We start from the raw sequence: 15,942 nt of genomic DNA, 5'->3' as shown, positions 1-15,942 counted from the left end.
CAAAATTCAGGCAGTTGATTCTAAGCTGCAGTACACACATGTACACCTTCTTAACCTTCCGACCTCCATCTCTGAACCTGATCGTAAGGTGTGCAAGTTCCTGCATCACATGAGCGGTCACTTTTCACTAATCAGACAAAGGCCTGCTCTCTCTCTGTCAACATGTCGGCCACCTCCGTCTTCCCACCAATAAAATTTTGATTTGTTATCGTGTGCATCTCCACTCCTGACCTGGTAAGCTAGCGGCACAGTTTCAATATTGGGGCAGGCCCAGTAGGTGAGGGCAGTGATTTAGGCAGCGTTGAGTGACATTCAGCAAGCTGTGGAGCTGGAAGCAGCCATGTAGCACCCCGGCCTGAGGAAAGGCAGACCAGCCATGCTGCAGGAGGGACATTCCTTGTACCATTTACATCAGCACAGCACCTTGCAGTTGCGTCATGGATGTAATTAGATGGGCTGAGGATTAGTTCCCAAATTCCTACCTGATTGATAGTTTGGGATCTTTGCATTTTGGAACTGCTGTTTCAGAACGCTCCTGACAATAAGTTATCATTAACAACTATAAACAATTATACATTAGTAAACTTTGTACATGTAGGTGTCAACATCTAGCAATGAATACATCATACAGTGCAATTCTAAAGATTGTAAAATTATATCTATAGTTCGATGATGTCTTGCCATTATTTATTATCAACTGTAACTCTATTGGTAGTGTGAGGAGAGGTTGAGGGCTATTGTTACTTGGACTTCCACTAAAAGATTGATTTAAGTGAAGTTGCCAGTGATCTCAAACAGAAGCAGCCGTCCCAGGTGTCCGTTTGACCGGAGTTGTAATCTTTTCTCCCCTTTGCTCCTTGTTGACTCCACGTCAGACCTGAAGTGCACAGACCACCAGACTCGCGGCAGGAAAGATTAGGCTGCGTGAACCCCCATGTCAGTCCACTTGGCAGTGAGAATGTGCAGATACGAACACAGCTCCAGTCTCATCCTCCGTTAGTTAGACTGCTGGCAGGAACTCAAGTGTGGCAGAACACAAAACTCATTGTCTGATTAGATGCTCAACAAAAACTACCAATCCTTGATGTCGCTGACTTAGCCGGTTCTGGCCAGTGTGATAATTGACAAGGAACAGGACTTTTCTGTAACGATATTTGTTAGCGGCTAACAGCATTCTTCAAGTCCTGCGAATGATTGAGAAGGTATAATATGACTAAGTTTCACCAGCATCAAGTGATTAACTGATACCGAAGCAGTTCAAACTGAAATGTTAACATGTATTGTTCATAAGTCTTAATCACAAAATTTACCAGGTGCCGTCGATGATTAGTGGTCTCATTGATAGAGGCTGACGTAAGGATAAACTGGTTATTTCTGCACTGTTTGTCTCTTTGTACCCCTATGCACCTACTAATAACATCGCAGTTTGTGTCCTACTTGATCAGAGTAATGACAAAATTGCTGGGATGCTTGGGATCCTCCGGTCTAGGTTTGTGCTTGGCTGTCAGGAACAATGATGGAGAAAAAGGGATGGATTTAGCAACCTAAGCAAACACGCAAGTCCACCCAAAGATGGAGCCAATATTGCAAGCTTTAGTGATGTTTCTGCTCCATTTTGCACTGTTTATGTTTCTACCTGGATGGGTCAGTGTTTTGTACAAGTTCAGGCAGTGTGAGTAATGTAGCATGGGAATAGACATGTCAAAAAGGGACATTGGAGCAGGACAACTGAGGTGTTAACTAGGTGCCATGTGGAGATACATGTAAAGTCTATGAAACTGGAAATGTTTTGTCGAAGCAAACATTCTAGCATAACGCTGTGGTTACAGTTGACAGTTTCTAGCACATGGCTTTTCTCACAATTGTAATTGCTGGGAAAAAAATACATTTATGCTACTATACAGGAACTTTGTGAATACTGAACTTCTGCTGCTGCTGAATTGTCTGATTGTAAGTGAAGCAGTACCAATTTCATGGTGTAGAGTTGCCTCCAGCTTGTTAAGAGCTCCCTAGTAATGAAATGGTCTTAAAGTTGCTTGCCAAGGAAAGTTATAGTCCAAGAGAGTTTCGTGCTTGTACCTCATCTACAGGCAATAATGCTCTTGCACTTGGGGTATTACAAAGAGATATTGTTTTGCTGATCTTCACCTGATTAGTACAGATGTTGGCATTGGCCTTGTCTTGCCAGGCTTATAAGTCAAACCAGTCTTAATCTTGGGGATTAGTGTGCTGTGGGCGCATCCCTGTTTTTGGATCCAAGTCACAGGCAGGTAATCCCACTGTGTATCGACCATCGTCCGAACTCACAGAAACCACTGTGCAAAGTAAAGGATGAGCCCGTTTCTAAACAATTGCATATTTTTGTAGATGTGTGATGGGTGTAAGGAAACGTTCGTGCAGATGTTGAAGCAGCATTTTGTTGTTGGGATCCAACAGTCTATTGTATTTTGCATATCTGATTTTGCTCAATGTATTGTTTTTCTGGAAGCAGGAAACCTTGCTGAAAATTTGTTTCCTCACTAAGTACCTGCTGCCCCTTTAGGCTAGAGGGAAAGCCTCCATTTCCATTCCTCTGAGTCCAGTCTCAGCTCCTTCCTAGCTGTGAAGTCCCTTCATCACCCAAATCCCATTTGCTCGAGCATTCCCAACTCAATTAGACAAGACAGCTCATTGTGAAAGGGCTTCAAGTGCATTAGGTGCTCCTGGCACTGACTAAACAAGGGCTTTCATCTGATTTTCTGGAGATTTGTCTCCACAAATGCACTGTTTCCCGCAAAATTCCTTCATCGCTCATCCGAGGCTCAACTGCCTGCCGCTATTTGCTCAAGTCCTGCATCCATGACGGGGGAGAAATAGGGGGCTTATGCGCCCGCCCCCGGGGTGATGAGGACTTGGTCATGGTCACTACCTGTACTTCAGGAGGAAAGTCTCCAACATCTAGACTAAGTGATCCTATCAATGATAAAGAAGTGCAGACTTCTAACATCCCAGGGAATGACTACTTCACATCTACACCGTGCTTCACTTCTATACAGTGTAGGTTCTTGACACTAGTCCTAAGCAGCAAAACATTCTTCACTTTAAAGATTGAAACTTCATCATATTACAATCTATGGAGTTGTACAGTATACTCTACTTCCTGGCCATGGCCTTCCATAATGTACTATCTGTCTTTGTTAGCAGTCAGTCTGCTACTACATGTAGTAGGTACCGCATGCAAATCACCAGGTATAAACTGGGTTTCATGAACCAGATACATGTATATGGGATGGGAAAGGAAAATCATGGGACTGTAAAGTCTTTATGGACTCCCTCACCATGTTTATGTTAGTCCTGACATCCATCCCTTCCCTTTAGTTTCACAGCTAGACTACCTTGTAACAGTGTCCAAAAATTAGTCTTTAAACACTTTCTTGCTCATTTTTCTCCCCTAATTGGGTTTCCCCTGCATGTTTTTAGCAGCTGACTGGGACAAATTGGAGTCTGTCAGATTTTAATTGGACAGTTTTCACTTGGCTGCATTTTGATTTAAACTTATTAAGCGCCTACTTCCTTCTGCCTTAATAGTTATTAAGCTAGGAAATGGGGGGCAAAGGTTTTAATTTTGCTGGGTGATGTTTTGTCCAATTCTCGACAGGAGGTCCCAGGAGGATGTGAGGGGCCTTTGTGAGCTCCCATCAGGCACAAAACAGCTGATTCTAATGAAGTTTGCTGGTCTTCTACAAGTGGCGAATCTTGGAATCTGTCCTTAAACTGCTTTTTGTTTAGCGGTGTCTTCTTCTCTTTGAAGTCTGTGAGATGAAGCAAATACTCATGATAACAAAGTTAGGTGGTGCTACCAAGGGGTAGATTTGTTAATCCCCTGCAACCTTGCATTCTTAAGGAATGTTTTCATTACTTAATGCATTTTTGGAGTGAGCCCTTTTCTTAGGTCTCCAGGGACGTACATTGTAAAAAAAGTCTCCCTGATATTTTCAGTCATTATTAGACTTTTACATGAAGTTGATAAAGCCCAGTTCCCTTTGTTCCCAGGTTCCCATTTAAGCATGTCAACTTAAACTTGCATTCAAGTAAATAAATGTTTTACAATAGATAGTCGTGTGCCTTTGTAGGTAATTCTGTAGCTACATGTATGTAAAGATCTTCATTCTGTTGAAAGTCTGTCTGTAAAATATGAAGTTCACTGTATTTTGTGCCTTTATAGGAAATACTGCAGCTACATGTGTATAATGATTGAAAGTCTTTCTGTGAAGTACGAAGTTCACTTCCAGTCACATTCGCACACTTCCACGAGACTTGAGACTTGATTCCCACAGTCTTTTCATCTCAGAAGTATTTTAGTCACGTGCTCACTGCTGACCTGACCTCTGATGTTGCTACTTTGCCAGCCCAGTTGAGACTAATGAAATTTTGCTCTGGAGGCAGTGGGGGGCTAATTTGTCCATCTTTGTAGATTGGGTCTGCCAGGCACCAGCGGGAAGGTACAAGGCAACCCCAAAAAATGTAATCACTCGTCCGTGTGCTTTATTTATTTGGGAAAAATTGTAGCGTTGAATATACTAAGCATTACTACTGAGTTAACGTTGTTCTTTTTCCACAGGATAGTAGTAATATTTGTGGGTTTTATTTCAAACCAATGCTAGGGAAAAAAAGCAACAGTATACATTTAGTGGTTCGTATTTTCTAAGCAACACACGATATTCAGTTCAACTTCTGCTTAACCTATGTTGGGTGTGACTTTCAACAATTTTCCCCTGGTTCTGTATACTATTTTGCTGATCCCTCTGTTTGATTAACAAATTACTAATCACACTTCACCACAAATTGGTGCTTAATTAGAAAAATAAAATGATGAAATTTTGTCTGATTTTGATATATTTATAGTTTACTCAAGATTTATTGATGGTTTTTGAAATGTCGAGTATCTGTGTTTTCCACAGGAATGTGACCAAGTCCACATTGATGATGTATCATCAGATGACAATGGCCAAGATCTAAGGTAAGAACATTCTCCCTAACTTGTACCTAAGGCCAGATCATTATCATGGTGTGCAGTTTTGCCTAACTACATGTACATGATTGTAATTCTGTGAGTTCACTCTCTTCACCAAAGTATAGCTTTAACCTTTAGGGTAGTGTAGCTGTAATCTTTAGGTAAATTTGTGTATAAGGTGATTTTGTACATACAATGTAATTATGGAGCTATACGACCATACATATGTATATGTACATATAAAAAGAAGGGCTTAGCTACCCTGTTTGGCCTTGCAATATTGATACCCTACATGCTGATGACGATTCTATACATGTACATGTATGTACCTGGATAGGTGGACTAATGTCTTCACCTCAGATAATTAAAAAAGGCAGTACTGCATTCCAATGTTCCAAGTCCTGGGGCTTAGAAACCCTGTTTGGCCTTGATACGCTACATGCTACTGCTGATGATACCTGGATAGGTGTATCAAAATTAAATTAAAAAAGGCAGTATTGCAATGTTCCAAGTCCTGAAATACATTGTGCTTTCTCATTACTAATGATGCCTACTCTATTGAAAATGAATTCCATTTTATGATAGATAATGTATGAAGACTGACAAAATTGTCACAATATATCGCATGTAAGACTAATATACATTGTAACACTATGTCATACAAAGACAGAGATATATCACCAACTATGTATGTATACCCTTTACAACTGTCGTGCAATTAAGTTCTTCCTCTTCTTCTGTCCCCCTGCAGTACCTACAACTTTGCGACGGACGGTTTCCACGCGGCAGCGACCAGTGCTAACCTGTGCCTAGCGACCGGCGTGCGGGGAGGGGTGGACTGGATGAGAAAGTTGGCTTTCCGGTATCGACGCATAAAGGAGATTTACAACAGCTACAAAAACAATGTCGGAGGTATGTATAGCTGCTGAAATACACTTTTCTGTAGAGCACTTGGATAATGTGCAGTGTTGATCTAACTGCATAGTTTAACTGTTATAATTATCGTGGGGTCGTGTGGTGTAGCGGCAGAGTGCGCGACTCGGAACCTAGAGGTCCTGGGTTCAAGTCACCGATCTTGTGCCCTTGGGAAAGGCACTTGACACGACTTTCCTCACTTCGCTCAGGTGAAAATGAGTATTGTCCTGTCATGTATTTGTCCCCTGTGTTGATGGCGGCATTAATATAAGTTGAAAAAAATTGAGTGTGCTGTCACCACGTCTGGTGATTACATGTTGGAAAATAATATGATAATGTGCCATACAATTAATGCTGCCAGGGGAAGATCTCAGACAGGTCCATAACGGCTTTTTATTTTCCCCCTGCACATCTTCTTTTGTTCTGTTTATTTTATAAACAAACAAACAAACAGCAAAAGCTTATTGCTAAGGATTAATGTGTCAAGAGATGCACTGAAGTCTTTCTTTTGACCACCCTTACCAGGCATGTTGGGTCCAGCCAAGCGGGAGCAGTGGTTACAACTGAGGTCAGAGATTGAAGCCCTGACGGACTCCTGGCTAACCATCGCACTCAAGTCCTTATCTATCATCCACTCCAGGTAAGGGCTAAACTCTCATTCCTTCTTCAATTAAGCCGTAAGCTTTGAATGTTGCCTGAAAAAGTATATTTATTCTTTAAGAAACAGAAGACATGCATGATGTTGCTTGTATGCAAGTCAAATTAAAGTCTGCATGTAAGTCAGGTCATGTTGCCTGTAAAAGTATGTTAATTGTTCAAGAAACAGAAGATATGCATGAAGTTGCTTGTAAGCAAGTCAAATTACTGTTATGAACAACATATGAACCATTATATTATGTATTATTATTGCTCAAGTACATGTAGATGTATGTATGTATGTGCTTATGTTATGCCACATGTATGTAGTATGCCTCAATGTGTGGCTGTTAAGTACACTCCCTATAGACTTATAAGCACTGTAATGAGAAACAAAGGCATGATGCTTTTTAAGAAATGTTTGATTTCCTTTTGTCTCCCTGTCAGTGCATCCAGACGGTCTTGATTTTTCATGTTGCAAGTGGGCTTCCCCTTTAGATGTACCCTCCTTTTTGCTACCAACTTACGGTCCCTCACCAGTTACCTTTTTCTTTTTTTAAAAAAAAGCAAGTGTTTTATTGTTAAACTGTTCCCCTGTAGGCCGAACTGTGTAAACGTTCTGGTTACCACCACTCACCTGGTCCCGACCCTGGCCAAAAGCCTGTTGTATGGGCTAGGGGGCGTCTTCAATGTCGAAAACATTTATAGCGCTAGTAAGATCGGTAAGTAGCCGTGTGACACTAACATGTGCCGCTCCAAGGGCTCAGGAGTGGGACTAACACCCCTCACTGGATCATTGCAATGGTTGGTTCTAATTATGATGAGTGCAGAAGACAGTGAAGGAAAACTGACTTTTGTGTTTTCCTATCATGGGAGGAAACTTTTTTCTCATCCCACTTCATTCTCAATCAATACGATATTTGACTGATGCCAAATGTGAAGAAAACAAACAAAAAACATTGCAGACAAAATATATCGTAGAACTGTCATATTCTGCTATCAGTTGGAGCCAACCACTTGTATTTTCCGGGGGGTGTTCCCTCCCTGTGCAGAGGGGCGGCACGTCTAATCCCCTGCGTGTGTTGCTGTTTCTTCCTGTAGGTCAAACACTGTGAATGTGCTTGTGACCACCACTCAGCTTGTCCCCGCACTTGCCAAATGCCTCCTTTACGGCCTGGGTGGAGTTTTCCCAGTAGAAAACATTTATAGTGCTACCAAAGTTGGTAAGTAGGTGATGCCAGGGATAGGGGCAATTTTGTCAACAAGCTGAGCAACCTGTGATGGTCGTCCCTGTTCAGAAGTGGAACGATTCTTCCCTTGATTATTGTATTTTCTATAAGGAAACATACATGTAACATGTGATGGACGGACAAGGAAAGATAGTAGGGGCCTTCCACAGAAATTTGATTGCCTTCTGATGCCAAGTCAACATTTCATATTTTGTCATCCGTTTCAACTGCATTTTTTTAACAATATCAAGTCTTCTGTTGAATTTTGCCTCCATTTTTCATCCCTACAACCATCCTTGTCCATCCTTATGTAAACTGCAGACAAGTTTAATTCATGAAGTAACTTCTTTTATTTGTTATTTTGAGTATAGTTTGACATGTTCTCCAATGTAACAAAAAAAAATGGTTGGATCCCCTACTTTTGAACTGTGGATGACATACCATGTTGCTTTGCTTGTTGAGAAAATTGAAAAAAAAAAGAAAGGTAAAACTGACCAGAATCACACCTAAATCATGCATGAGACACCCAATCAATAAAGAAAACAGAGCATGTGCATGGAAGGAGGCATTTTGCATCCTTGTTTGCATGATTTTTTAATGATTTCTGATGTTGATGATTTTAGGAACCACTCCTTCTGTGGCTTTTGTTGCCATTTTAGATGATGATTTGACACAAAACGTTTCAGTGCTTGAAATCCTATGGACTCAGAAATTTAGCACTGGCATAACCGTGATAGCATGTTCATGATTATTTCCAAAAGTCGAATAATAGAGTTGCTGTCATAAGCCATTGAAGGAGTGACTCGTACAACTAATCTAGCCCGATGCAGAAATAGAACACATTCTAACTTGATATATTCAGACTAACAACTCCACTAACTGCTCCTCTCTTCATTTTCCCATTGAATGACCATTGTTCCCCCTCCCCCTCTAGGGAAGGAGAGTTGTTTTGAGAGAATTGTCTCCAGGTTTGGTCGGAAGGTCACGTACGTGGTGGTGGGAGACGGGAGAGACGAGGAACAAGCCGCCAAACAGGTATGTGTTTATAGGATTCTTTAATGACTAGTTCTGCCTTAGCCCATAGAATTCTGCTGTCAAAGATTTTCAGTAAAAGAAACAAATTATTGTGACTTGTTTTGGTGGTAATCTTCCACATTCCCTTTAGAATGACACAGTAGTAGTATATCTTAAGATACACAAGGATATCCTGGATAGTTTTCCAACACAATTTAGCCTTATTAGGAACACAGAAGAAATACACTGTAAGAAGTGATGTGATGTGATGTGATGATATGAGGTAGTGTGAACCTATACTGTATGGAGATGATCAAAGAAAATGTAGCCTGGATGCCAGACACACAGCACACTAGGCTCAAAGTTATCTAGTGTGCTGTGCTGTGGGTTTGGCATCCAGGCTAAGATGTAAATGTAGTTATGAAGTTGGAGTTACTTTGTTGCATGGTTGTTAACTGGTGTTCCTGTTTGCCCCCCGCAGCTACAGTGGCCGTTCTGGCGGATATCCAGTCATAACGACCTCGCCGCTCTACATCACGCGCTGGACCTGAACTTGTTGTAGCCCGGAGCCAGCCACCTCTCCCTGTAGTCCAGATCCGTCTTCAAACAAACACCGAGACATCTGCAGTAGTAGAGGCACCTCGTGGACCCACCAAACAAGAGATGACCCACCCTTTCCCAGCTCTACCTATCATCAGTCCGACCGATTTTGCCTCCTCTCTCCTGCCAGTACTGTGCTGGCAAGAAACGTCTTTGGTCAGTTTCTCAACCGAATCATAGTTGAAAGCCAAAGTTTGTGGACTCCTTACAAACAAACTTCAATCTGTAAACTGAAGGCTACCATACAGCGTGGTTGACATTGAACCTGTTTCCATAAGCTGCTCTACAGTGATCAGTTGCAAGGAATAGTTAGGATATCATCCACAGAACCTGTTCTGTACATGCAAAGTTTGGGAAAGCCTTCAATAGCAGTGTTCAAGTCAGGGTACCAAACCAACATGCACCATGTAACCAATCATGACCCGCGGGGCAAATTTTTTTTGTAAATAGAGTTGTTTACGATGTATTAGAGATCACATGACCTTGCTGATGATGAGAGGAAATGGAAATATAAAAATAGGCATTCTTAGCTTTGCTGCTGTGTGACTCACACAGGCAAATTTGTCAATGAAATCCAGCAATAGTGATGAGGATGAAAAAGTGAAGCATTTCATTTACAACCGTTGGAATGTAGGCTTTAAATGTGATTCTTGGCCGATGATCATGAGAGGTAACAGTCCTAGGATAACATTGATGCTATAGGAACGTATTTTATGTACAGACAGTTGTTAGAGGACATCTTAGTGAACCCTCTCAGCTTGCCAAAGGTTATGATTGTTCACCTGTAGGAACTGTTGTATGTTTCGAGGTCTTTTTCTGTGTGAACCATTCTGGCTTTTTTTGACCTTTGTCTCTTGAGCAGATGTTGTTGTATAGGAAATGTGTTTGCCAAGTTGTGTCAGTACATTTGTGTGCCTTTGCCTGTTGATTACAGCTGAAGTTTTCTGATTAAAACGCAAGACATGGAGGAGTTTTTCAAACAAGAACCACACCTATTGTACAGTGGAATCAAGTGATACTCTATTAAAGTACAATGTAACATCGGATCTGCCTTAGGGTTAGCCAGTAATCTATGGCATTTACAATGCCCCACTATATTTCTGTAGAAATGTTGTCAAAAGAATAGTATCCATCCCATCTGTAAAAAGCTTGTCCTTGGTTTATGTCCAAGCTGTGACCAAAAATGGCCAGTTGCTACAACTAGGCTGCAAGAAAGGTGTTTTTTCCTTGAGTATTGATCATGATGGCTGTATAGGAACTACATGTAAAGCTATAGGAACATAGATTTTCAGGTAGTAAGATTCAGTTAAAGTGTGTTTCTGCTTGTAAAGATTGCTGCTTTTTGGCCATGTGACTGCTAGCCAATCATGAAGGAACTTGCGTAATAGGTTTCCTCGTTATTAGAAGAGGGCCACTAGAGGTAGGAATGTTGATTTGAAAAACTCCTCCAGTGCTTAACAAAAAAATGTTGTTGACTTGGTGACATGGGAACACTGTCTGTTTGGGAAGTCAATTGTGTTATGAAAGGCAAAAGCTAATTATGCGAAATTTATATATTTTTATTGAAGTGTTGTGTGTAGCTGTGACTAGTTTCAGCCATCGATTGTAATGTATGTCCATGTAATGTACTTAGTTTTCTAGTGCCAGAGAATAGCTAAGATAGATAGACTATTTTGTACAGTTTCAAAACTTTGAAAGATCGTATGCTATTGGTTATGTATGAAAGCTGATGTGAATTGTGTAGCAGAGAGCTCTGCTGTGATTCGTAGGTAGTTGACTCCGCCTTCTCATGACATCTCCATATATGGTCATGCAAGCCAAATTAGGAAAGTGAGTGATTACCATATATGGCATTTACCTCAGTATTGGATGTTGATATTCAACAGTGAAGTGTGTGATTGCATCTATAACTAGTTAAGATAGGAGGGTAAGATGGATTTTTGTAGGAACATTTGTGTCAAAGCTTGCCATCATTGGGAGCTCAGCAACAGACTGTGATTTAGCACCAAACAGAATCATGGCCCCAAATCAACAACTACCAAGGCAAACAGGTGTTAGGTTAAGTGAAATTAACCGACTTCTAAAAATAAATAAAACATTGGGGTAGATTTTTGTGCAGTCCTGTTGAAAACAGTGGTGTAAAAGATACAACCAACCAAATTATGTCCTCGAGATACAAGTTTAAACTGTTGTAATTTTTCCTGGAGCAAAACCATCCAAAACTTGTCAGTAGGTTGGAAATATGAATGACTTTGTGTGCCATTTCATCATTCATGAACGTTGTTCATGGCCACTTTATCATTTGCTCCTAGTGTTAGGAATTCTAGTAAAAGTTGATCCTGACGGATCAATTGTGGTGTTGCCTTGGGAACAGAACCTTTGTTGCCATGGAGACAGAATTGTCCAAACTCAATTGATTGTGTGGTTTGTGATGTGCTTGTTACCAAGGTTGCATGCAGGCTCCCAGACTGCTGTGGGCACTTACTTGTTGTTTGACTGTTGAACCATAAAAATAACCATTTCAACCGTGAACTTTGAACCATACATGCTGATGACCTGTAAACAAGTGGTTGTTGACAGATTTGATATTTTATAAGCATAAGAAATAAAGATGTGTTGTGCTTTTCTACAGAAGTGGAATGGTCTGCTTATTTCTTTCTACTGTGGTAGTTCAGTGCATTCTATCATACTGCAAATAGAGAAGATAACTAAGGCCACACCATTTTGATTTGTTGGTTCTCAGATTTTTTCATAAAAGATACTTTGATAGATTGAAAAAGTGTAACAACTGTGAAGAGTGGGGATTTCCTTCAACTGTTGGGACCAAAATATGAACACTTTGGAGTTGATTCAGGGCCAGAAAGGTTTTTTTTTCAAAGCAGAAAAAAATTTGAAGCAGGCAAATCCGTGAACCAACAAATTAAATTGGTGTGCCCCAATGTCATGAATAAGAGGATAAGTTCTGATCTTCACAAAGTTAAGCTGCACACCAACTCATGCATTCATGAATCCGTATTTTAATTCCATATGATACAGGAGGTCATGAGTCACACAGAAAGGACAGGTTCCATCACAGAGTATTAACAAGTAATATCCTGGCCCTGGAGTGAAATGCATATGAGATTGCTGATGAGCCAGAGCTGATTATGAAAGGTGTACATTGGATCCATGTAGCTACACTTTCTACAGGGTTCAAAGAGAAACGAGAGATTCCTATAAGGAACAACAGATGAGAGACATGGCAAAATGGACTGGGGAGGGGGGTGGCGACATTTTTACTAGGGGAAGATTACAATTGTTTTGTTCCCTTGATTGCTCAGTGCAATCAATTCCAGCCTTTGTTGTTGACCATAGTAAATATCTAACATTATGTACACATAAACATCCACAATCACCCACAGACTGTTACTGTACATAACCATTGCAGTGTTTCCACAAGCATGAAGTAACAGTCACAGAAAAGTAGTTAACCATATATATATACTCTGTCAGTACCCGTGTCAATATTGAGTTGATATGCAAGGAATGATACAAGATTTTTTTAATTAAAAACAATGCACTGTATTATGGTTTTTGTAGGCAACACCATTTGTTAAGTCAACATGTATTATGTAAGCACCACCAAATGATTTAAGCTTTCCAGGTTATTTACAGATTCAGATTCAGTTTTATTGATAATGACTTTGCATGTACGTGACAATTCACATGCACATGAAGTGCGTCATCATTAACAATTGTAAAATCACCAGAAAAACATTTAAAATTACTATAAAATTACGTATTTAAAATGTTATGCACAGATAAAAGATGTAGAATCATGTCCAACTCACTTACACATAACAGCTACGACACGCTCACAAACTGAGCAGTTATACACAGTTAAACAATACAGTAAATCATGGTCGTGTTAGCAGTCAGCCTGATACAGTAATTTCAGAGATCTGGGTATAAAAGAAAGTTCATGTCTCTTGGTTTTACTGTTAGTCATTGGCTTGTAACGACCTTCACGACGGAGGTTGTAGCAGTGGTTATCCTGGGGTGGGGTGATGAACTCATTCAGAGGCGAGCTACTGTCCCGGATTGTGTTGCGTAATGTTCTCAATGTAGCAGCGTCGCGTCTACTTGACAGCGACGGCAGAGAGTCAGTAGGAACTCCAATGATTCTCAAACACCGTTTCTGGACAGATTCCAGCATGTTGGCAAGGTATTTTGGGAGTCCTCCCCACACAGGGCTGGCATACTCCAACAGAGGGCGAATAAATGTCAGGTAGATCTGAATTAACGCATCAGTAGGGAGCCCGGCCTTCTTAGCAGCAGTAAGGTAATATACACGTGGTCGAGATTTTGCCAGCATGTAGTGAACGTGAGTGTCCCAGGTAAGATTAGCAGTGATGTAAACTCCAAGGAGTTTGAAAGACGTAGTCCTCTGGATCACGTGACCGGATATAGTTGGGTGGGGAGGGACAGGAATGTTTGCCTCCTTTCTTGCGCTTATAACCATGTCCATTGTCTTTTTCCCGTTCACGCCGAGAGAGTAGGTCTCCCCCCATTGAACAATGGAGTCAAGTGCATTTTGAGTCAGACCAGGAAGGGAAGCCATCAACGTTTCGGAGGTTGTTAAATCATCCGCGTATTTGACAGGGATAATAGACCTTGGCAACCTTGCATCCAGCGAATTGATGCAGATGACGAAAAGTGTTGGCGACAGAAGGCCACCCTGTGGAACACCAGCTGTGACATCGTGGGACTTAGATAGGCAAGGGCCCCATCTAACCTTCTGTGTTCGGCCTTCTAAATAGCTGCTGATGTTCATCCATAGGCACCGCCTGATGCCCATGTCAGCTAGAGTCATCAGAAGTTGACTGTGAGAGATGGTATCAAAGGCACGGGTGAAATCAACGAAAACCGCGTGCACATCTCGCTTCGGGTTACTGTTTAACGCTTCATGCCATGTCTGGAGAGTGTAGATCAGCGCAGTAACAGTTGACCTCCTAGCCAGAAAGCCATGTTGGGACGGTGCGAGGCTTCTGGCGGTATCCTGGAGAAGAGCGTCCTTGAGCAGCCCTTCATACACTTTCCCTACACAGCTAACTAACGAGATCTGTCTGTATTCTGTTGGGAAATGTGGTCGTGGTTTCTTAGGAACTGCTCTGACTACGGCTTCCTTCCACTGCAAGGGGAACGTACAGCTATTGAGACATGAATTAAAGACATCACAAATAACAGGTGCAAGTTCTTCGTGAAACTGTTTCAGTACCCAAGGGTCTAAAAATACACGGAACAATTTACATGGTGAGCAATTTGATGGCTGAAGAAGACCACATAATTTCTGGTTCTAATATACTGTACAATGAACATGACATTTCAAGATGACTCGACTTAGGGTTACAGGTAGTACATGGTATTACCAGAATGGCAGATTGTAAGGTTTATAGATGCTTTGTAGAAGTATGTACATGGAGGAATGTATAAATTGAAATGCTGTTCACGCCACACACATGATGGCCATAGTTACAGCTGTAAAGCTGACATCACAGTGGAACAACATAGATAACCACTTCACATATCTTCAGTAACTTTAGGAAGAAGCACCTGCCTGCCAAATTTGGTATCCGCATCTAGCCTGCACCAGGCTTCAGGAGGCGGCTGGAAAAGGAGAAATTGGCCAATTACAAATAGCTTTCTTGTGGTTGGTTTGCCTCCCTCGTTTGGAAGGGCAGGTCTTTCCATAACATGCCAATGGAGTTGATCCGCTAGAAGGTAGATTGCCACACCAACACTGTACTTTCTAGCGGAACAACTCCTCCGGCCTATTTGGCCAATTTCTACTCTTTCCAGCTGCCCCCCGAAGCCTGGTAGAGGCTAATCCGTATCCGTATAGTCAGTAAAATCACCCCTCGGCGTAACTCACCAGCACTGTCACACAATGTGTCTTGTGACATGTCTTTGTATTACTGATGTACATCAGTAACAGCTTAGTCAGAGTTTGTCTTTGAAAATAACCAACCCTGTCTCTGTCTGGTTCCACAATATGTGGATCTTGCTGTGTCTCTGACCCAGGTGTTGATGGCCTGATATTTGCCTCAGTCTGCCACATGCCTTTAGTCTGCCCCGCCCTCGTCGCCCTCCTCAATGGTGGCGTCGATGCTGTCGCCCAGGCTGCTGGAGCGTGCACGGCTGTGGCTGGATACTCTCGGTAGCACGCGCTCCTTGGCGGGACTCTGGTCGGTTTGTTCCTTCTCATCGGGATCTTTTCTCGCTTCTGTCACCACCTCCTCTTTAGGCTCTTCTTCGGGTGTCTCTTGTGACAACGATTTTTCTCTCTCTTCTTTCGCTTTTTGTTTGTTGGCCAGAATTTTCCACTGCTCTAGATTTTTCCTGAAAGACACAACAACAGTCAACACGACTTGAGAACTAAAGGATGGATTTCCCAACATGACCTGGAATTTCCCAAGGTGACATCGAAAAAAATATTGGGACTCGCTTTCACAAGCCACAGAAATCAATCAACATAAATTAGTTATACTTAATCAAATGAAGTTGAGGAGGATCTGT

The 15,942-nt window shown here is 41.6% G+C and overlaps 2 protein-coding genes across 31 annotated transcripts in view; one reads left to right on the top strand and one right to left on the bottom strand.

Moving 5' to 3' along the window:
• The window catches only part of LOC109480899 (eyes absent homolog 1-like), a 120,042-nt gene extending 108,026 nt beyond the window's left edge, over positions 1-12,016 (top strand). For 18 of the 27 annotated variants that reach the window (XM_019783237.1, XM_019783248.1, XM_019783250.1 and 15 more), the window contains 6 exons: positions 4,941-4,999; positions 5,745-5,905; positions 6,434-6,548; positions 7,646-7,767; positions 8,708-8,808; positions 9,269-12,016. In XM_019783237.1, coding sequence (XP_019638796.1) covers positions 4,941-4,999; positions 5,745-5,905; positions 6,434-6,548; positions 7,646-7,767; positions 8,708-8,808; positions 9,269-9,349 — 639 coding nt within the window. In that variant the 3' untranslated portion in view covers positions 9,350-12,016. Of the gene's footprint in view, positions 1-4,940; positions 5,000-5,744; positions 5,906-6,433; positions 6,549-7,144; positions 7,267-7,645; positions 7,768-8,707; positions 8,809-9,268 lie in introns of all 27 variants that reach the window. The other 9 variants (XM_019783254.1, XM_019783263.1, XM_019783251.1 and 6 more) reach the window with 3 other exon arrangements.
• Positions 12,017-15,190: 3,174 nt separating this feature from the next.
• Positions 15,191-15,942, bottom strand: part of LOC109481023 (probable 3',5'-cyclic phosphodiesterase pde-5) — a 73,724-nt gene continuing 72,972 nt past the window's right edge. For all 4 annotated transcript variants that reach the window (XM_019783497.1, XM_019783498.1, XM_019783500.1 and 1 more), the window contains one exon: positions 15,191-15,765. In XM_019783497.1, the coding sequence (XP_019639056.1) occupies positions 15,489-15,765 (277 nt within the window). In that variant the 3' untranslated portion in view covers positions 15,191-15,488. The remainder of the gene's footprint in view (positions 15,766-15,942) is intronic.

This window comes from Branchiostoma belcheri, unplaced genomic scaffold (assembly GCF_001625305.1).
Source record: "Branchiostoma belcheri isolate BF01 breed outbred unplaced genomic scaffold, Haploidv18h27 scaffold53, whole genome shotgun sequence".
Lineage (NCBI taxonomy): Eukaryota > Metazoa > Chordata > Leptocardii > Amphioxiformes > Branchiostomatidae > Branchiostoma > Branchiostoma belcheri.
Note: the sequence above shows the minus strand (reverse complement) of the source record. Positions and strands in the feature narration are given on the sequence as shown.